The 19981-nt window shown below is 43.7% G+C and overlaps 1 protein-coding gene across 3 annotated transcripts in view; it reads left to right on the top strand.

Moving 5' to 3' along the window:
- The window catches only part of AFF1 (ALF transcription elongation factor 1), a 193762-nt gene that overhangs the window by 104680 nt on the left and 69101 nt on the right, over positions 1-19981 (top strand). For all 3 annotated transcript variants that reach the window (XM_087864008.1, XM_045791442.2, XM_045791433.2), the window contains 2 exons: positions 618-738; positions 1140-2060. In XM_087864008.1, coding sequence (XP_087720134.1) covers positions 618-738; positions 1140-2060 — 1042 coding nt within the window. The remainder of the gene's footprint in view (positions 1-617; positions 739-1139; positions 2061-19981) is intronic.

The following is a 19981-nucleotide window of genomic DNA, read 5'->3' as shown; positions in this document are numbered from 1 at the left end:
ACTTCTTGGTAGGTAAAGCTGGCGTCTAAAATTGGATTTTCCCATCCTTGACATTTGAAATGAGAAATAAAAATTATCTTTTCGGGTTTAACATGCCAAGACACTCCCAGTAGAATAGGCTGAGAATAAAGTAAATGCTGTTTTGGGTGCTTGGTAATCTTTTAATTATGAAACAGGTCTTTTGATTTTAATCTTCCAAAATGTATAATACTGATCCAGGAAAACAGCCTTTTTAAAGTTCACATCCTGCTGACTCCTTCAGATGAAAAGCTCCTACCTCTACCCCATATTTTGCAAGCTGAAAGTAAAAATATCATTAATCTTGTCTCTGTTCCACGACTGCCTATAAAAGACTGTTCAGTTTGGAGTCCTTCCTGAGCCATGAAGGCAGTATTCCAGAGTGAATGCTTAGGTTTCTGGAGCCAGGACCCAAGGCCTGAAGGGTCACAGCCATAATCCAGGAGTGGGTTGAGGGACATAGGCCTTCTTTAAACCTCTCCCTTGTCATCACTTCCTGTTGACCTCTCCTGGCCTCCCTCACACGTGTACATATGCACAGCAAAACTTGGACACTGATGCATTTTATTATTTCTGTTCTTTTGCGGCATCTGAAACAGCTTGTACAATGAAGACAGAAACCTGCTTCGCATTAGAGAGAAGGAAAGGCGCAACCAGGAAGCTCACCAAGAGAAAGAGGCATATCCTGAAAAGATCCCCCTTTTTGGAGAGCCTTACAAGGTATTTATTTATTGAATGCTAGAAAGCCTGATTTATCACCATATTTAACTCTGTGATGAAAATGAGTATGAACAGGGGCCACACATGTGAAAATAAGACAACTTACCTTAGATTGTCTTTGAAAGCAAACTATGAAAATTCTCTGAACCTTGTTCAAATTGCCGAATTTGTGGTCGTCTTTTGTAATGTTAGTCTCCTGTCTTAAAAGTAATGGGCTTCTCAACAGGGGAATTGAGTTTAAACTGCATGTTAAAGTTTACGTTACACATTAAATTGAAGTGGGTTTTATTTTTCCCTTTAAATGGTACTATGTAACATCATTTAGTAAATGATGGATTTTCCTTAGATCCCCCCCCCCCCCCCCCCCCAGTATCTAACTCTGCTGTCTTGTCCTTTTCCAGACAGAAAAAGGTGATGAGCTATCCAGTCGAATACAGAACATGTTGGGAAACTATGAAGAAGTGAAGGAGTTCCTTAGTAGCAAGTCCCACCCTCATCGCTTGGATGCTTCTGAAAATAGGTTGGGAAAGCCAAGATATCCTTTATTTCCTGAGAAGGGGAGCAGCATTCCATCCCACTCCTTCCACACTAGTGCTCACCACCAGCCTATTAACACTCCTGCCTCTGGACCACTTCCTGTTGGTAACATTAGCCACAATCCAAAGATGGCACAGCCAAGAATGGAACCAATGTCAAATCCTCATGTCAAAAGCTATGGCCCACCAGACGGCCAGCACCCAACCCAAGATCGCCTTGGTCAGGAGGGGTGCGGCTCTAGTCATCACAAAAAAGGTGACCGCAGAGCTGATGGAGACCGTTGTGCTTTGGTGACAGACTCCGCTCCAGAGAGGGAGCTCTCTCCCTTCCTCTCCTTGCCTTCCCCAGTGCCCCCCCTGTCACCTGTACATTCCAACCAGCACGCTCTTCCCAGGACACAAGGAAGCAGCAAGGTTCACAGCGGCAGCAGTAACAGTAAAGGCTGTTGCCCGGCCAAATCTCCCAAAGACCCCGTGGTAAAGGTCCACGATAAAGAGACTGCTCAAGACAGTTTGGTGGCAGTTGCCAGCCTCGGGGTGGCCCCTCCCCAGCCACCTTCTCAGACTTTCCCCCCACCCCCCCTCCCTTCAAAAACTGTTGCAATGCAGCAGAAGCCCACGGCTTACGTCCGGCCCATGGATGGTCAAGATCAGGCTCCTAGTGAGTCTCCGGAGCTGAAGCCACTGCCGGAGGAGTACCGGCAGCAGACCTTTGAAAAAACCAACTTACAAGTGCCTGCCAAAGCCAAGCTCACCAAGCTGAAGATGCCGTCTCAGTCAGCGGAGGTGAGTGGAATTTCGCATCTGGGCCAACTCCAGTGTGAGGGAAAATTCGAGATGGAAGTTTTCTGGAGAGCTGGGGACCTGGGTACCAATGGCTTTCGGGTTGTGAGATTCCTTTGTGACTCTAGGATTTTGTTGCCCCACAGAGAACTCAGGTCTGAGAGGAATGATGGATGACAGATACTGAAATGGGATTTTCAGGAAGGTTTTTTAAAAAAATATTTTTACTGAGTCCTAATTTATATGCTCTAAAGTAATAGAGATCATGAGTAGTTTGGCATGTTTTGAAAAATGTGTGCACCTGTATAACCCACAACCCAGTCACAGTATATTTATCATGAGAAACTTTCAGGAAAGTTTTGAGCTGTCATTGTTTTTTTGTTTTTGTTTTTACTTGTTTAGGGGAACACTGACTTTAACATGGTAGAGCAAAAAAGGGGGGGGGGTAATACTTCTTCAGCCCCAGTTAGTTTTTCTGAGATCCAAACCATAAAAAAGTAAAAATAAGAAATTAAAATGTTGAAGGCAAAGTATTTCTTAAGATTTGTTCTCTGTAAGTTACAGGAAAATCTGAAACTAAACTTCTAATATATTTTCATTTACCGCCTAAGAAAGAAGACGGGTGGGGGGGTTGTCCTGATGTCTCATTTGAGAGTGAGTCACAAATACAATACAGAATGTTATTCAGCAATGGCTTTTTCAAGTAACCAAAATACTTTATCTTTCTAAACAAAAAGAAAATGCCTTTTTCTGCTTCTTTGGTAAATGGCAGCATTGTGTTTGAATGAAGAGAATCAGAGCACACATCTTATCACTGAAATTCTAAATTAGCAATGGTTACTCCCAAATTCAGATTAGTAGTGCAAAGTGAAATGTTTGAAGTGAATTTGTCGGAAAGCTTATCTGTTAAGGTAATGTCCTTGGTTTAGTCACATCTATTGTATAAACCTCTAATTTGCATATCCATTGCTCAAAAGCTTCTGTGTGCCCCAGATAGCAGTCTTACATGGTGCTGCAAGGTAAAATTCCTTAAGGCTTAAAACCAAAAACCAAAACAGACTTGGGGATGCTTAGCTGGAAAGATAACCCTTATCTTGAAGGAAGAAAATCTGTTCCTCTGGGGTGTCAGCTTTTGGTTTAGGAGAGGTTATAGCTCTGTCCACAGTCACCTGGTGAGCTGGAGTGAGTCTGGATGCCTACAGAATGGGACTTGGGTGGAGGCCGAGGAAAAATGGGAAATGGGGAGGAAAGCAGGTGGTAGAAATGACCAAGATGGCAGAACTCTACCTTTAACCTCTCAAGTCCTGAAGATTCACCGGAACGAGATATTTACCAAACATCTTGTGCTGTGTTGGGAGGAGGGGTAGGCAGCAAATTAGGGGCAGAGTGGAATGAAGTGAGATTACCCCCTCATAATGGCCAGTCAGCCTGCCTTATAATTCGTGCAGTGAAGAACTTAGTGGGATTTTCTTTGCTTTGTTTATCAAGTAAGGTGTGTTCTGTTTTCCCAGTTTAAAAAACAGATAAAGGGGGAATTTAAACATATTTTCTTAAAGAAAAAAAGCAACTTAAAATTGCTTTAAAACAAATTTAAGACAGATCAGCAAATATTTGCCTTGTTTACCAAATGCTCGACCATATGCTTAAGTGCGGGGTGGGATGCCAAGCAAGTATTGGTCGCTGCTGCAGGCGCGGTGACGGTCTAGTGCACACATCAGCCTCCACACAGGAAACAATTAGAGAACAATTGAGTTCAGACTCTAGTACTTGGTGCTTGGAGAAAGTTTGAAATGGCAGTCTCAAAGCCGGGAACCTAGTTACTACGTTCAATCAGTCAGATTTCCAGTAGACCTTCCGGGGAGAGAGCCCTGGCTTAACTTTTTGCTTCCTCGGTGAAAAAGAGATAAGCCAAGTTGAGATTTCTCCAAGGCCTCGAGGAGAGCTGCTCAGATGTAATGTGTATTTCAAACCTAGGACCATGCCACATGGCCCTTGAATATTTTCCGAGTGGATATTTGGAATGAGCAAAATCCTCCGTAGATGTGGTGATTGGAGAATGGGGTTTTCCTGGCACGCGGTCCTTTGCCTTCGACAGTTCGAGTAGATGTGAACTTTTCCTCTTCTGTCTGTGTTTGCAGTGAGCGTTCATTCTAATGTGATGGCTCCGTCTAGTTTCTGTTCGGGGTTCTCATTTTTGTGGTGCCAACTGCCTTGGAACCCCTGGGCAGATGGAGGGTGCCACATGACCAGTGCGAAGGGGGAGTTCAGAGCTCAGATCTGGAGTGGAGGGGGAGTCAGTCTGGGAAGCAGAGTTATTAAAATCTCAAATTTTAGTATTCTGATGAATCAAAGGAAAGCATAGAGATGGGGGTTGGAAAAAGCAGGGAATTCATCCCAGAGCGGGTGACCTCTGGCTGTGGAGCCAGAATATTAGCAGTATCTTGGGCTGTTTGTGACGTTGGGGCAGAAGGATAGAGAGTGGGGATAGAGGAAGTTGGCTGTTGCTAGCTGGGAGAGAAGGGGCGTGGCGGTAGCTCAGTGGTTTTCCTTTATTTGCTTAATTTGTCCTAAGGCAAGTCAGAGGAGGTTTTCTTTCCTGGCTTTCGGAGTGTGAGGGTTTCGCGGTTTGCCGCCACCCCCTTCCCCATGGCTTCCACGGCACAGTATTTTAAAAAAATGAACCAAACTGGAGAAGTCATCTCATCCGCATGGCTCTCTTTCGTTCTCAAGCCACATCTGCGTGAATTCCTCACACCACACTGTCCTTGCATTTTGTGGGAGGCAAACGTGGTTTGTATATTTTAGTTGGTTCTCCTAAAAAATGATATTCTTTTCTGGAATAAGTCATTCCCATAGTTAAAACTTAGTCTTTCCTAAAATCCTACAGGAAAAAGAAAATGATCAAAAGGTCAGTATTCTGACCACAGAGAGGCCTGGCTTGCAAAAATCTGCACATGGTTTCTCTGTGGGCGTGTCTGTCTTAGTTTTGTTTCAGCTGGCAGATGTCGAGCAGCTTGAAACGACCCATCTGAGGGGTGCAGCCAGGACTCGGAGATCTTATGTGGGTACCTTGCCACGTCAGATGGACCTGCCCAAGTGGAAGGTTGAGATTCCTCTCTAGCCACCCCCCCCCCCCGCCTTTTTAAAAAAAGATTTTATTAGAGGCAGAGCACAAGCCATGATGGGGGAGGGGAGGGAGAAGCAGGCTCCCTGCTGAGCAGGGAGTCCAATTCGGGACTCCATCTCAGGACCCTGAGATCATGACCTGAGCCGAAGGCAGACAGATGCTTAACCAACTGAGCCACCCAGGCACGCCCCCCCCCCTTTGGTAAGTAGGCTCCATGCCCAGTGTGGAGCCCAACACAGGGCTTGAACTCAGGACCCGGCGATTAAGACCTGAGCTGAGATCAAGGGACTGATGCTCAACCAGCTGAGCCACCCAGGGCCCCTTGTCCCTCTTTTCTGCCTGAAGATATCAAATGAAAGTGAGAGAAAACCTGTGGCAACTCTGTGTTGTGTTCCTGAGCATGGACCCAGGATGGGGAGGGGTGGGGGGATTAGATACAGGATTTATGAAATAGATGTTTTATTGACACAGAAATGGAATAAGCTGAGATAGGCATTTTAAATTGTATACTGGATTTAGAATATTAGACTTCTAAAGCTAAATGTACAGCCCTTTCATTTCGCAACTACAGCCTAGTTGGAGGAAGTCACGTAATTTTGCCAAGATTTATAGTTAGTGGTAGAGCCAGAGCTCAGACTCTCAGTTTTATGATCTTTCTACTTCTGCTGGTTAAGTGCAGAGAGAGACTGCTGGAAGATCTTGAGCAGGGCAGTGATGTATCTTTCTTTTTTGAAAAAAATCATTCTGGCTTCTGGGTGGAAAATGGCTTGAGGGGCAGGGGTGGAAGTAGGGAGACCCGGTAGGGGTTGGAAAATGATGGTGGCTTGCAGTAGGATAGTAGGAGTGGAGTTGGGGTAGACTGGGCAAATTCCGCATGTTTTTGGCACAGAACTGGTAGGGCTTTGGTTGACTGGAGATGGGAGTGCGACTGAGGTGAGGGAAAGTGAGGCACCAGGGATTGTTTGACTTGATAGGTTTGGATGCCGGGATGTGCCTCCTAGGGTGGACCTGACCTGGGTGGAACAGGTTTGGAGGGAAAACCGAGAGAGCTCTGAGTAGACCAGATGTTAAGTTTGAGATGCCGTTATCTGTCCAGGTAGATGCGACCAGTTGGCAGTCGTAAGTAGTAGACGAGCTCAGAGAAGATGTTAAGACTAGAAATGATAAGTTTGGGCCATGTATACATATAGTACATATTTAAAGCCTTGGAACTAGACCGTCTGGAAAGTCCCTGAATCAAGCCCTTCCTGGCTCAGCTTAACCTAGGCAAGGGGCAGCAGGTGGGAAGAAATGAGGATGGGCTGGGCCTTCAGAAACAGAAACTGAAGACCATACTGGGAACTTGAGAATCTGCTTATAAAGTAGTAGAAATGATAGGTTTCTGTTTTTTCACTTAGTTTAAAGTGTGCATGTAAATGGTACAGTTAATTTATTAAAATAACTCACTGGCATCTAGCAGAATTTACTGTGAATTTAAATTTGCCACTGCCCCTATGTCCTTATGTGGTCCCTTGCCGTACCCCTCCAGGTGAATCTGATTTTGAGTCCTGATGGTCTCTCTGACTTCCTTGTGGCCTCTTATGGCATCAGTGAGGAATATTCCTAAATGCTTCCACCTAATTTCCAAAACCCAGGTGTCACCTGCAGCTCTGAATTCATTGTTGGACTACCTTGACTCATGGCAGTTTTTTTTTTTAATTTTTTTTTTTAAGATTTTATTTATTCATTTGACAGAGAGACAGCCAGTGAGAGAGGGAACACAAGCAGGAAGAATGGGAGAGAAAGAAGCAGGCTCCCAGCGGAAGAGCCTGACGTGGGGCTCGATCCCAGAACTCCAGGATCACGCCCTGAGCCGAAGGCAGACGCTTAACGACTGAGCCACCCAGGCGCCCCGACTCATGGCAGTTCTTAAACAGAACCTTTCATTTTCAGCGAACTGCCGGCCTACCAGTGTGAATTAACCCACAGTGGAAAATTGTGCAATAGTGATTCACTTTGCATTCATATGTGCAAATAGTCTTCCATACTTCCATATTTAGTTCTCTTATTATCTTAAACCCTGAAAAGAGCAACTTACCTCTTATGAAATGACCTAACCCTTCAGGCAGTTCACTTTTGGTGTGTTGGTGCTGTGTATCCTGCTGATACACGGCTCAGGAGAGTGAAGAAGTTCACTCTCTCCTGTATACACCATCAGTTCTGCAACTTCTAACTAAAACACCTAGAGCACCTACTGTGTGTCAGGCCTGGTGCTGGGGATGGGCAAAACAGATGGTTCTGACCCTCTTGGGCCTTGACTATCTAGTTAGGAACTGACATAATGCAGATAACCACTTCGACCAAGTTGTACGAACTTCGGCAAGCGCTGTAACGGAAGGACTCCACATATGAGAGGGATAAAGGGGGGCTGTGGCTTAGAATGAAGGAGCTCAGGGAAGAATTCAAGCAAGACCTGAATAGCGAGTAAAAGTGACAGAAGTGAGGGCTTGTCTTTGTCTGTTTGGGCTGCTGTGAACCAAATACCACAGACTGGGTGGCTTATAAACAACAACAATTTATTTCTCAGACTTTTGAGGGCTGGAAGTCCAAGATCAAGGCACTAGCCGCAATCATATTCTCAAGAGGACCTTCTTCCTAGTTCCTAGTTGGTGTCTTCTCACTCCTTACTTGGTGAAAGGGGCAGGGATCTCCCTGGAACTTCTTTTATAAGGCACTAATCCCATTGGTGAAGGCTCTGCCCAGAGGCCGCACCTCTTACTGTCATCAGTTTTGGGGTTTCAACATGAATTTAGGAATTCAGCATGAATCTGGGGGGGCACATGAACACTCAGACCACAGCAGATATGCTAGGGGTTAGGCAGCTTCAGTATTCCAGGAAGAGGGAGCAGCATGTGCCACTGGCTTATGCCACGTGATGGACAGAGACCGTTACAAGTCCTCTTGAGTTAAAAGCTCAGTGCTGTAGGTCAAGGGGGATTTTTTTGCATTCATTCAGAAACTTGGCAGCCCATCAGAATCACCTCGGGAAGCCTGCTAAAGAGACAAATTGTGATAAATAAAAATTCCTCGTCCCCAGCCTAGAAGATTGGTTCCACCGGTATACGGGTGGGCTCTAGAATCTGTATCTGTGATTTTCATGAGGTTTGTTCTAGAGCCTGGAAACAAAAACGGCTCCACAAGGGCTGAGACCCAACCCCAGTGGTCCCGGTCTCTCCCAAGTGGGCCTCAAGCTAAAGGATCGGGCTGAATTGATGGGACTGTCTGTCCTGAGTAGGAAATGAGAGTAGCCTCAGGGAAGAAAGGAGGGAGTAGGACTCCGAAGACTACGTACGCGCTTTTCTTCCTCCACAGCTCCTGTTTCCTTGCGTGTGTCCCCAACATTGTCAGGCTTGTGGGGACAGTAAGATTCTGATACAGCCGTATCTAGCTCATCTAGCTTGCTTCAGGTTTCTAAAGATGTTTGTATTACAGTAACTCTTTTACAGCAAATTAAATTAGGTTCCAGGAGCTAGCACTCCGTTAAACTTGGGCAGACCTGCTCTACTTAAATGTTTGTGTTAAGAAAATGATAACAAAGCAGAAAGGTTATCTGTGTACACAGGTCCTGATCATGCTGGGTGTCTGGAGAAGAATATTTCCGATCTGTGAGAAATATTGACTAGTGATTAACTTGTATCTGCTTAGAAGCTGGCTAAATTTTAGAGTCCCCACACGTCTAAATATAGAATGAAAACATAGTAGCAAGTGACGGACAGAAATTTTAGAGCAGAAGCTACAGCCAGCCTGAGCCCTAGACTGGGACTGTGGGCTACTTGGTTTTGCCTGAGTCCTGTGTGTGTGTTTGGTTTTTTCGGTTTTTTTCCCCCCTTGAGCTGATCTTTACAAAGTGAAGAATGCTGGTGAAAAATCAGATGTCAGGGCCGCCTGGGTGGCACAGCGGTTAAGCGTCTGCCTTCGGCTCAGGGCGTGATCCCGGCGTTATGGGATCGAGCCCCACATCAGGCTCCTCTGCTATGAGCCTGCTTCTTCCTCTCCCACTCCCCCTGCTTGTGTTCCCTCTCTCGCTGCCTGTCTCTATCTCTGTCGAATAAATAAATAAAATCTTAAAAAAAAAAAAAATCAGATTTCAGTTTCACGGACTAGAGCTGATCCTGGTAATTTTTTGAATTTGAAGAAACAGTTTAAACTCTGAAGGAAACATTCTAAATAATATAGGCAAGATATTTTTGAGACGCTCTAAAATTGCTAGAAGTGAGTTAGTATGAATAACGGAATTACATATAGTTGCCGAAGAAGAAAGCCTACAATTGAACCTTGAAAATCTTTTTGGGTGGTATTAATTGGAGCTGTTTTCTTTGTTCGTTTTCTGTTCTACTCCCTCTCAAAATGCCAGAAGTACATTTGGTACCAGGATAAGAAATTCCTGTTCCTCCTCGTTGTTTTCACACTTGAGATGTTTGTGGAGAGTTATGGGATCCCCCCTGGGTCCCTCATGTTGTGCCTTTGCCAAAATGTAGACGTTCAACTCTTTAGAATCTTTCCAGGCCGAGTGCTCTCCCAGGCTCTCACGTAGCCACCGGAGTCATTTTAGCTCTTGTCTAGATTAATTGTGATTTATTTTGAGCCAACTGATAATCTTCAGGGACAGAAAACCAAATATTCCAAGGGGAGTCTGTTGATGACTGAGTTAGTAGTTTTGATTTGGGTTGTTTTGATGGAAGTGACCAATACTAATGAGCTATTTAAGCAGAATTCCTTTTAAGAGAGAATCCTGGTTCCTGTTATCATAACAAGTTTATTTTTTGGCCTTGTATTCTCCTCTCCAGTTGCCAAGATCTATTTGAAAATCGTTATTTTCCGAGGTTAACTTTGCTGCATATTCACATTTTCCAAGAACTTTATAAGAGCTATTTTTATACTGATGCTGTTTTCTTTAATTGTTGAAATCACTAGATTGACAGTCTCCCCCCAACCCCGAGGTTCAGGGTCCACACACACCATTAGTTTTCTCTTGAACTTCATTTCATTCCCTGTGTATACTTGGCCTACTTTCTGTCTGCATTTTTCCCCCTAACCCTCTGGTAATTTGTCAAGCCCGCTCTAATCTCCTTAATCCTTTGGCTGAAGGGTTTTGAGGTTTAATGTTTTAATCTAGGGGCCTCAGTATTTAAGTAATTAGAGGTCCTATTTCTAGCTCTGTCCCTTAGATAAATCATCTTAGGGTTTTGTTGTTGTTGTTGTTCCAACGTACAAATAATAGAACTCTGAAAATATATATTGGACGAGAATTTAAAGCTTTGCGTTGAGCTGCTTGAATTAAAGCATTCCATGTTGTTCAGATTTCCTGAAGTTATTCTTACAGACTCTTTACAAACTTACAAAATTTTTTATTTTTTTTACAGAATTTGATGCTGTAGAGTTTACTTCTAACGTTTTTTCATATTTGAGAACATGTTAATTTATGAAAAAGTTATTTTTTTCTATTATCAAATAATCAGGACATTCTTTAAAAATGTTAAAAATTCTTTTCCTGTCAGGAATAGTTTGGTCTGGAAGGATTCACATCTTTACATTCTAGGTTTCTGCCTTTTTAGTCTACAAGCATTTGAACACCCACTCGATATAAAGGGAGCTAATGGGAAAGACACTGACACAGTACATTTATTATATAGTGTAAAAAATATATAAAGTATCATCCGTATGAAAAAGGTAGTGTGGAACTACTAATTACAGTCTTTTAATGCTCACACTGTTCTTCTGTTTCCTTTATAGTGGGAACAGTTCTGAATGCTTTCTGTGCATTAACTCATTTAATCCTTGCAACTGTCCCATGTGGTAGGCACTGTTATTGCAGTTTTACTGAGAGGCTCACAGAGGGTACAGAGAGACTCATTTGTCCAGGTTTACCCAGGCGGTAAGTGCTGGCTCTGGAATCCAGAGCTAAGTAGTCTGGCTTGCATCCACACTTTTAACTCTGACCCCTACATTATGCTGCCTGAATTTCAAAAGGGGAAGCTGTACATTCTTTGAGGGTCGACTTTTGTAGCACTCCCAGTTTTGGGTAGTGGCAAAAGTGCATTCTGGGCTGCAGTAAAGGGGAGAGAAGCAACGTGGAGGGAGGACACAGGGAGGAGCCTCGCAAGAGTGGTTGGGTAGGGGAGAGCGGAGCAATGGGGAGATGAGTTACATACTGAGAAGGGGGGCAGTTTGTGAAGTTTTTTAGTTCGTTAGTGAATAACTTATCCAAGAACCGGTGCTTAATAAAGAGGAGAAATTGCTTTGGCTTGATGGCAGACACTGCAGCATGGGGTTACAATTCTGTGAGACCTAGAAATTGCTTTGGCTTGATGGCAGACACTGCAGCATGGGGTTACAATTCTGTGAGACCTTGGGCAGGAAACTTGACCTTGCTGTGTTGTTACTAGTTTCGCTATCTGTACGGCGGGGCCACTAGATTGAGGGTAGCCCGTATGAAATGCTTGGAACAGCACTTGGAATGTAATGAGAGCGCAATGGGTAGTAGAAGGAGCAATTAGAGTTAAAATTTGAACCGGGCTTTAAGAAAAAAGGTAGGATTTAGAGGGTTATCAGAATGAGGATTTGTGGTTGGGAAAGTAGAAAGACTGAATACATTCTCGTTTATTGGTGTATGCTTTAGAAATGTAGGTGGGGTCAGATCAAGGGGACCAGGAATTCCCAGTTAAGATGCTAGGTTGAATAAAGCCCTAAAAATTTGATGTACAAGTGTTAAAAATAAACCAGCGAAGAGCCTAGGGAAAGACAGCATTTGCTTAGGGGCGGTGTTATCAAGAACTGTGTTGCTGAGGGGCCCCACTGCCCAGCTCTGCCTGAGAGCTCAGGGGCTTTGCATTCGACACCTGCAGGACACATTCCCATAGCTCGGCAATTCCTGGTATAAATGTTTCCTTAAACTTAGGCGCTTGAAAATATTTTACTGCAGCCCCCACCCCACCCCTTTTTAATTCCAAAGCACTTGCTTAATCTGTTTCTCTCTCAATTGTCACAGCAACCTTGTGAGTTAGGGCCGTTGGCACGAATCACCATATTACATGCCATGGAACGGAGTCTCTAAGAAGTTTTATGATTTAAGCTCGTAAGTGGCAGAGCTGGGGGCATGAAACCGGGACCCTTGGCTCCTGGTTCCAGTCCTCTTTCTACCACAAAACATGGCTTCTGTGGAGTAATGATCATTTGTTTAACACTTTTATTTGAAGTGTTAAGAGCTCTGCTTTTCTCCATGGCTTTGCCTTCATGTCAGTGCCTGAAAAATGCAAATGTTGGGTGGAACAGATGATTCAAATGAGAGGATGATTAAAACTCAGTTTTGGTCATGGTGGCCATGTGGCTTTCTCTGAGGTTTCTACCCTTTAAGGAAGGAGGCCGCCACGTACGAGATCTCTCGGCTCTTTCCATCTACACCCCCCCCCCAATCCGTATTTATATCCACCACTTACCTCTTTCCCTTTGATCTCAATAAGGAGCTGATACTTCTCTTGGCCCTTCCACCCGCATGCGCTTTTTGGTTACCTTAAGCCTTTCCCTGATTACTTGCCTCTTTTCCTTAGAGTCTGTAGTTACATTCAGGCCTTTCCTAGCTTAAGGGGCAAAACAAACCTTTCCTCATTCCTGTTTTACTCTCATTACCTCTTTCTTGTTCCCTTCCTAGGCAAAACTCTTGGAGAAAGAAGTAGGTAGGCAAGAAGGAAGTAGGTAAGCACCGTTTGCCTGCATCCTCTCCTCCCAGGTAGTCTCCGAACCCACCGCTGATGCATGGAGCCCCTGCCGCTCCACGGCGCTGCCTCTAGGGGACGCCTGGCAGACAGAGTCCGGGAGGGTGCTTGAGGCCGACTTTGCCTGCTTGGCCTCTCTATGGCCTCTGACGCTGTTGCCCACCATCCCCTGAAACACTGCCCTCGTTTGTCTGGTTTTTCTCCTGCCTCTTCACACATGCTTAAATAATCCCCATTGGAGGCTGCCTTTCCCACCTCTTCCCCAAGCTCTGCTTCAACCATCTCTTCTCCTTCTGCAGCCCTTCATCTGCACCCAAGATTTCAGCTGCACACACCCTCATGACCACCAAATTGATTTTTCTAGCCTGAAACTGGCAGAAAGTTTTTTTCAGCTTTAGATCGTTTTATCCAGCTCTTGTTAATGTTGCACAGACATTTCAAATTCAGCATCTGTGATGGATTTCATTAGGTCTCCTTTACCTCTTCATACACACCAAACATTCTCCTCCTTCCTGGCCGCCGGTCTCCATTCTTTCTGTCTCCTGCGTTATCCACCCAGTCCTAGGGATATCGCCTTCTAAGTATCGTTGAAAGCTTCTCCTTTTCTCTGTTCCTCGTGGTCCCGTCTTTAGTTCAGTTGTTCATGCTAACTTTGAACTGCTATAACTTCTTTCTAACCTGTCTCTGCCTTTTCCTTCTCTCCAAACTACCTGCCATACTGCTGCATAAGAGAGTGATTTTATTATATGAAAATTGAATCAAGTCATCCTAGTTTAAAATCCTTCAGTACCTCTTCATTGTCCAAGATAAAAACCAGATTATTTCCAATTGCCTTCTTTCCAACCTCCCCCTCCCCCAATTGCTTTCTTGTTGGGATTCTTACCTGTCTCTCCAGGCATGGGTTATGGCCCACCTGCTGATGCTTCCTTGTCCCTACCGCAGCCCCCCAGACCCTGAAAGACATGACCTTCTCCTCTGTGCTGCTGGTACAGACTTCTGTCCCAGGACTTCTTGGTGTTATCCTCTGTGTCTTTCTCCAGGTGGTAAAAACATTTTTGAGGGCAGTATCATGTGTCTCCTTTGCTTCTTTGTCCTTTGTGTTTAGCACAAGTGAGGACAGGGGCGAAAACGGGGATTTTTCCTGTTCTGTGCTGCGCCTGAGTTCTTAGTTCACTTGGCTTTGTGATCTGAAAGATAATTTCTTATAAGTGTTTATCAGAGTGGGTGGGGGGAACAATTTGATGTGTGACTGTATTTCCTATTTAGGACACTAGGATGGGAGCAGGCACTAAGTTCAGCAATTTTTTAAAGAAATTGTTTGACTTACCATTTTCAGCCTGAGTATTTCCGAGGTCATGTTAGGCATTCTTACCTGTGGATTTGAAAATAAGCAGCGTAATCCGATCATTAGGCATTCTTAGTAGAGCTCCAGCCTCCTAATTGCTGTACTTTCAGTATCGAGTTTAGAGATTAATCAGGTGGTTTTATGTACTATGAAATTTGGAAAGTCATGATTTTTCTGTATCTGTCATGTATGTAGGTGCTTTCTATTAAATAAGACACCAAATTTCCTTTAGTGGATTTTGGGTTTCTTTTTATGTAAGTGCTTACATATGATAAAATTGCTGTTAATCTCAGAGGATTCTCAATTTTAAATATTTTGCCATTGAATGAATCACTTTTCTGGGAATGAACCAACCATTTTGGGTAGGGGCATTAACTCTTCCAGGCCACTTGGGTATCATTAATTGGTATCCTAGTAACTTAAGAATTATTGACCCTGAAAATGCCCGACTGGCAGCCTGGTTTTAATTTTCTAGTAAGATTAATTATCTTGCAGGAAAGAGTAAAACAGAGACACCAGGGTTCTTTATGCCCCTTATATTCTCTCAAGATTCCAGTGAGCTAGTTGCTACGACAAGGGAAAACACTAGAGTGTTGTTCTGAACCTAATTGAGTCCTTTATTATGTGATGACTCACCTATAGTTCACAGATTTATTCCATGCAAGTCATGTAAAATAACTACACTGTGGTTTGTTTTGCTTACTTGGTTCGTGTTTCTGGTGGTCTGTCAGGCTGCATATGCCAGTCCACCGAAGCAGGCGTTGGCAGGCGCTTGTGCGGCAAACGGGACCATCGCACAGTACAGCTGTGGGGCTGCCTCGTACTGTGTTCCCCACACAGAGGGCCTTTTCACAATCTCCCCAAGGGAACCGAAGATGTCCATAATGTATGTGGGGCTATGCTTTGTGTAAAAAGAGACTCATGTCTTCAAAATGAGCATGTTCGCCAGGACTGTGTTCTCCCGTTTCCCCCATTTGTGAGAGAAGGCAGCATTAAAGCCAACTTTAGAGAGTACTCACCCCCAGAAGGCCAGGGTCTTGTCCGGTGGCATTGACTGAGTTGCTGGCATCTGAGAATGAATATACCTCACATTGAAATCTGGATTTTGACCCCCCCCCCCCCAAGCATTGGCAGCATAGTTTTGCATTCCTGCAAAGCAACAGTTGGCTAATCCTTTAGGGCACACACACTCTCTTGCCCCCATCCTTGCTTGAGCCCTGTGAGTGTCACTGTCCTCTCTGCGAAGTCAGGTATTTCTGTATCCTCATGATTGTTCCTCCCTCTGGGCAGATCCAATGGATGTAAACCCAGACATGCAAAAGACCTATCTTTTTAGAAGGATTTATAATGAAATGTGTTTAATGGTATCTAGTTAAAGTAAAAAGCAATTGATTTTTTTTTTTTTTTAATTAAGTAAGCTCTATGCCCAACGCAGGGCTTGAACTTAGAACCCTGAGACCAGGGGTCCCATGCTCTGCCAACTGAGCCAGCCTGTGATTTTCACACTTTTAAAAGAAATTATGTAAAGTTGGTCCTACTTTGCTTCTTCGTCTTTTGCCCTTCTTTCCAAATACAGAGATGTTTCCCGATAAGCCTTCAGATGTGTGATTCAGGCACTTAAGTTATATTTTAAAGAAAACCCCGCAATGTCAGCCTACTTAACTATTTTTTTAAGTTGTTTGCTACCACCCAAACCATGGAACATGGATTCTTATTTCCTTGTCACCAAGTAGAAATACGCTCCCTTCGTTTTCCTAAATGAGGAGGTGGGTAGTCCGTCAGTCGTGCTCTTCTCAGCTCTAAAATATTATAATTCTTTTTTAAAAAGGAATTTGAATGCCTAGCAGTTGGATGCTGATGCTGTTTCCTATACTGAGCCCAGTAGCATATTCTTCAATACCTTTTATTCAAAATTACTTTTCTTGTTTCTATAGTGAAAAATGGGAAATGGGCTTTCAACAAAGCCCATCAGCGAACAAGAACTGCTTTCCTTCCTTTGATCTTAGCAACATGTATATGTGTTTTTGTTTTTGTTTTTATGGAACGAACAGCCTTTATTGGTTGAAACAGGAAGGGGGGGGGCGCCTGTGTGGCTCAGTCGTTAAGTGTCTGCCTTCCACTCAGGGCGTGATCCCAGGGTTCTGGGATTGAGCCCCGCATCAGGCTCCCTGCTCTGCTGGGAGCCTGCTTCTTCAGAACTCTCCCACTCCCCAAGCTTGTGTTCCCTCTCTCGCTGGCTGTCTCTATCTCTGTCAAATAAATAAATAAAATCTTTGAAAAAAAGAAAAAAAGAAACAGGAAGTGGAAGAGAGGAAGAGATACACAGCTTTGGCCCCTGGGTGGCTCCGAAGATTCCCATCACCCCTGAAAAGGTGGAAGAGGGAGCAGAAGAGAGAGAATCTTAACAGGCTCCACACCCAGTGCGGAGCCTGTTGTGGGGCTCAGTCTCAGGACTCTGAGATCATGACCAGAGCCAAAATCAAGAGTCAACCAACTGAGCCACCCAGGTGCTCCAGTAGTTTTGAATTTTAAGGCTTTAAAGAAGCACAAATGGGAGGCCATCTGTCTAATGGATGGTACTGTGGAGTCAGAATACCTGGGTTCATTTTCCTCCATCTGTAAATGAGGCATCTCTACTTGAGCTACAGGGCTGGTGTGGAAATGAAATGGGATACACGTTTGCCTAACATACAGTAGGCTACACGATGTCCCACCTTCGCTGACATGCAATAACAGTAAAAGCAAATTCACACTGTAGGAAAATTGTGTATTTACCCATCTTCAAGTTTCTTTATTGACTTTATAACTCTGTTTAGAAGCCATCAGGATCCTAAGAAGTTTCCTAATGTTTTGGGTTGGTTTGATTATGTTTCTCGGGTGTTTTGGTGAAGTAATGAAATTCTTTGTCATGCATTTAATTTTATTCAAATTTTAAAATACGCTTTTTACAAGAGACTTGAGTGAATATTTTGTACCACTAGTAAAGTACACGTTTGCCTAACATACAGTAGGCTACACGATGTCCCACCTTCGCTGACATGCAATAACAGTAAAAGCAAATTCACACTGTAGGAAAATTGTGTATTTACCCATTCAAATTTTAAAATACGCTTTTTACAAGAGACTTGAGTGAATATTTTGTACCACTAGTAAAGTACTGAGTACCTGCTGTGTTTTCAGGATTCCAGAATTGTATTAGCTGTTGTGAGAACTCCACGGGGCAAGAGGTTTCAGTTGTATTTGGGCATCATGAAACACACGGGGCGGAAGTCACGGTACAGAACTGCAGATCATATGGTGTTAATTTTGTCATCTGGGTCACAAAGCCAGGAAGGATAGGCATGAGTAGGCATATTCATGTAACTGGTGAAGGCTTCCTGAGCCTGATGTAGAGGATGGGCAACACTTATATAAACTGATCAGATAGGATGACTGTGAAGGAGGGAGGTCACCACGGCTTTTCTGAAAAACACCAGTGAAATGTCCCAGGATATCTATTCAGTTTTGTGTTCAAATACTATTGATTGGTACCTGAACGTCCAAAAGAGTATAGGGCATCAATATTTATTTTATGTATCTTAATGGAACTTAGGAAAGATATATGTACCAGCACATCAAATTCAGGATTTCACAAATACTGTTACTTCGGTGAGGCCAGTGAAAAACGGAATCGATCATAAGTCGATTTAAAGAAAATAGTACGGGCGGTGCTACAATACAATATGGTATCCTTGTCAGGATAGTGTGGAAATGACTGCAGTTTGGGTAAAACTGCTTTAGACTATACTTTGAGTCACAGAGGAAAGAATTTACAAAGTTTGCCTAGAGATGGGCCAGTGGCAAAGAAGGAAAATGAGCTTGAGGCCTGGTGGTGACTTAAAACATTTCCTTGTCTTCGCCTGTGAAGGACCTCTTCATGCTGGAGGAGCTTCCCTCCGTTTAGAACTCAATTTTGTCCACCGTTTCCTTTCCCCCTTCCTCCACCTCCTCTATTCAGCTGGTACTTAATACATGTTTTTACTACTGCCTAGCTGCTACCGCTGCTACCAATATCATACTATAGAAAATTTTCTTGAGTGAGGCGTATTTTTTAGAAGACTTTGATGATAATATTGTTTGAAATTTATTTCTGACTATGCCAGCAGGTTGTCCTGCAAAGTTATTAGGTATGTGGGATTTGAAGGAGTTCGGGGCTTAACTCTATTTGAGTATTTTCAAAGGTGGAAGCTGTACAAGGCACATAGATGTTCTTCAGGATATCAGAATAGGGTAGAGTATCACTACTGGGTAATGAAGACACAGCTCATTTTGATGAGTATTACAGCCTGTGTTTTTGTTCCCTTACTTGAAGTTAATAATTATTGATTGATTGGCACTGTGGCATTCATCCTTAAGAGCAAGTCTGATGCCAGAAGCATCAGAATGGAGAAATTCTCAAGAATGCTCTAGTTAAGTAAACCCAGGGTTTGGCTTTCTGGTGGCCCCTCATTGATTGCCCACCCAGTAGACTCTGCATGCATACGGGCAGTCATGGAGAAGGGCAGTGCTGACATGGCCAGTCCTTGTTTTCCCTGGGTGGTCCTGAAACAATTCTCAGGGAATGTTGTTTTGTTTTGTTTTGGTTTTTTTTTGTGGGTTTTTTTTTTTGCACTTTCTCCTTGTCTGGTAAGTGGTTTGATGTGAGGGCTATCCTGGAGGCAGGCTCAACTGAACCCTTAGGGCTTATCAGCACTTGCTTGGTGGACAGCACCGCAGCCCCTGCCTGGGCTCCCTCCATCCTCCCAGTCCCCATGAGCCAGTGTCTACAAATTACCATGTTTTCCTACATTAATTAATTTAGAATTTATTAGAAACATACTACAGACACAAGCATCCATAGGTGATGGCTGCTTCAAAGCTGAAGAGACCTTGGCTGTTTAAGGATAAATCAAAGGAAGGTGCAAGCAAGGATTATATGATGTAGTTATTAAAAGATATCAAATTTGTTGTCATTCATTCCTTCAGCATTCCCTTCCCCCTTCCAGAGGAAGTTTTTATACACATTCACTAAATAAAGCTTGTGTTTGGCTGATGGTATGGGGAAGTGAGAAAGTTTAGTAGAATGGAAAAAAGGAAAAAAAAAGACTGAGGCTTTTGAGTCATGTAAGAGTATAACAGTAAAAATGATATATTTTATTGAGAATATACTATGTACCAGGCACTGTGGTTAAGCCGTTTCCTTGCAGTGAGCTTGTAGTTGGTTCCCGGCAGAGCCTTATCTGGAAGCCAGTCTGTCCAACTCAGACCCTTGCTCATAAGCACTACTCTGCAAGGCCAGAACCACTGAGGACGACTTGGAGGAACATCTGAGACTTTTGAGAATCCCCAGTTGCAAAGTCTGCTCAAGTTTCTTTAATAAACTGCAATAAAAAGCCTAAATTCACAAGAATTACTGTGTACATCTGGGCAAGTATGAGTGATGAGCTACGGTGAGAAGTGGGTTCTAGGGTGTTGAATTCATGTTTCTTGGCCAAGCAGGATTGTAAATCCATGCACGTTAATGGGATTTCAGGGCTGTTGTTAAATTTGCAGAATTAAGGACCTTTTGGATGTATTTTTAGTGGCCGTAAGTATCACGCAGTCTTTTCTGCTTCATTATGAGTTCCAGGTAGAGACTTGATGAGACCAATAGGTCACCCTGCCCTTTGTAGCTGAAACTCTG

Source organism: Ursus americanus, chromosome 8 (genome assembly GCF_024610735.1).
Source record: "Ursus americanus isolate L20-20 chromosome 8, mUrsAme1.1.p, whole genome shotgun sequence".
NCBI classification, from domain to species: Eukaryota; Metazoa; Chordata; class Mammalia; order Carnivora; family Ursidae; genus Ursus; species Ursus americanus.
Note: the sequence above shows the minus strand (reverse complement) of the source record. Positions and strands in the feature narration are given on the sequence as shown.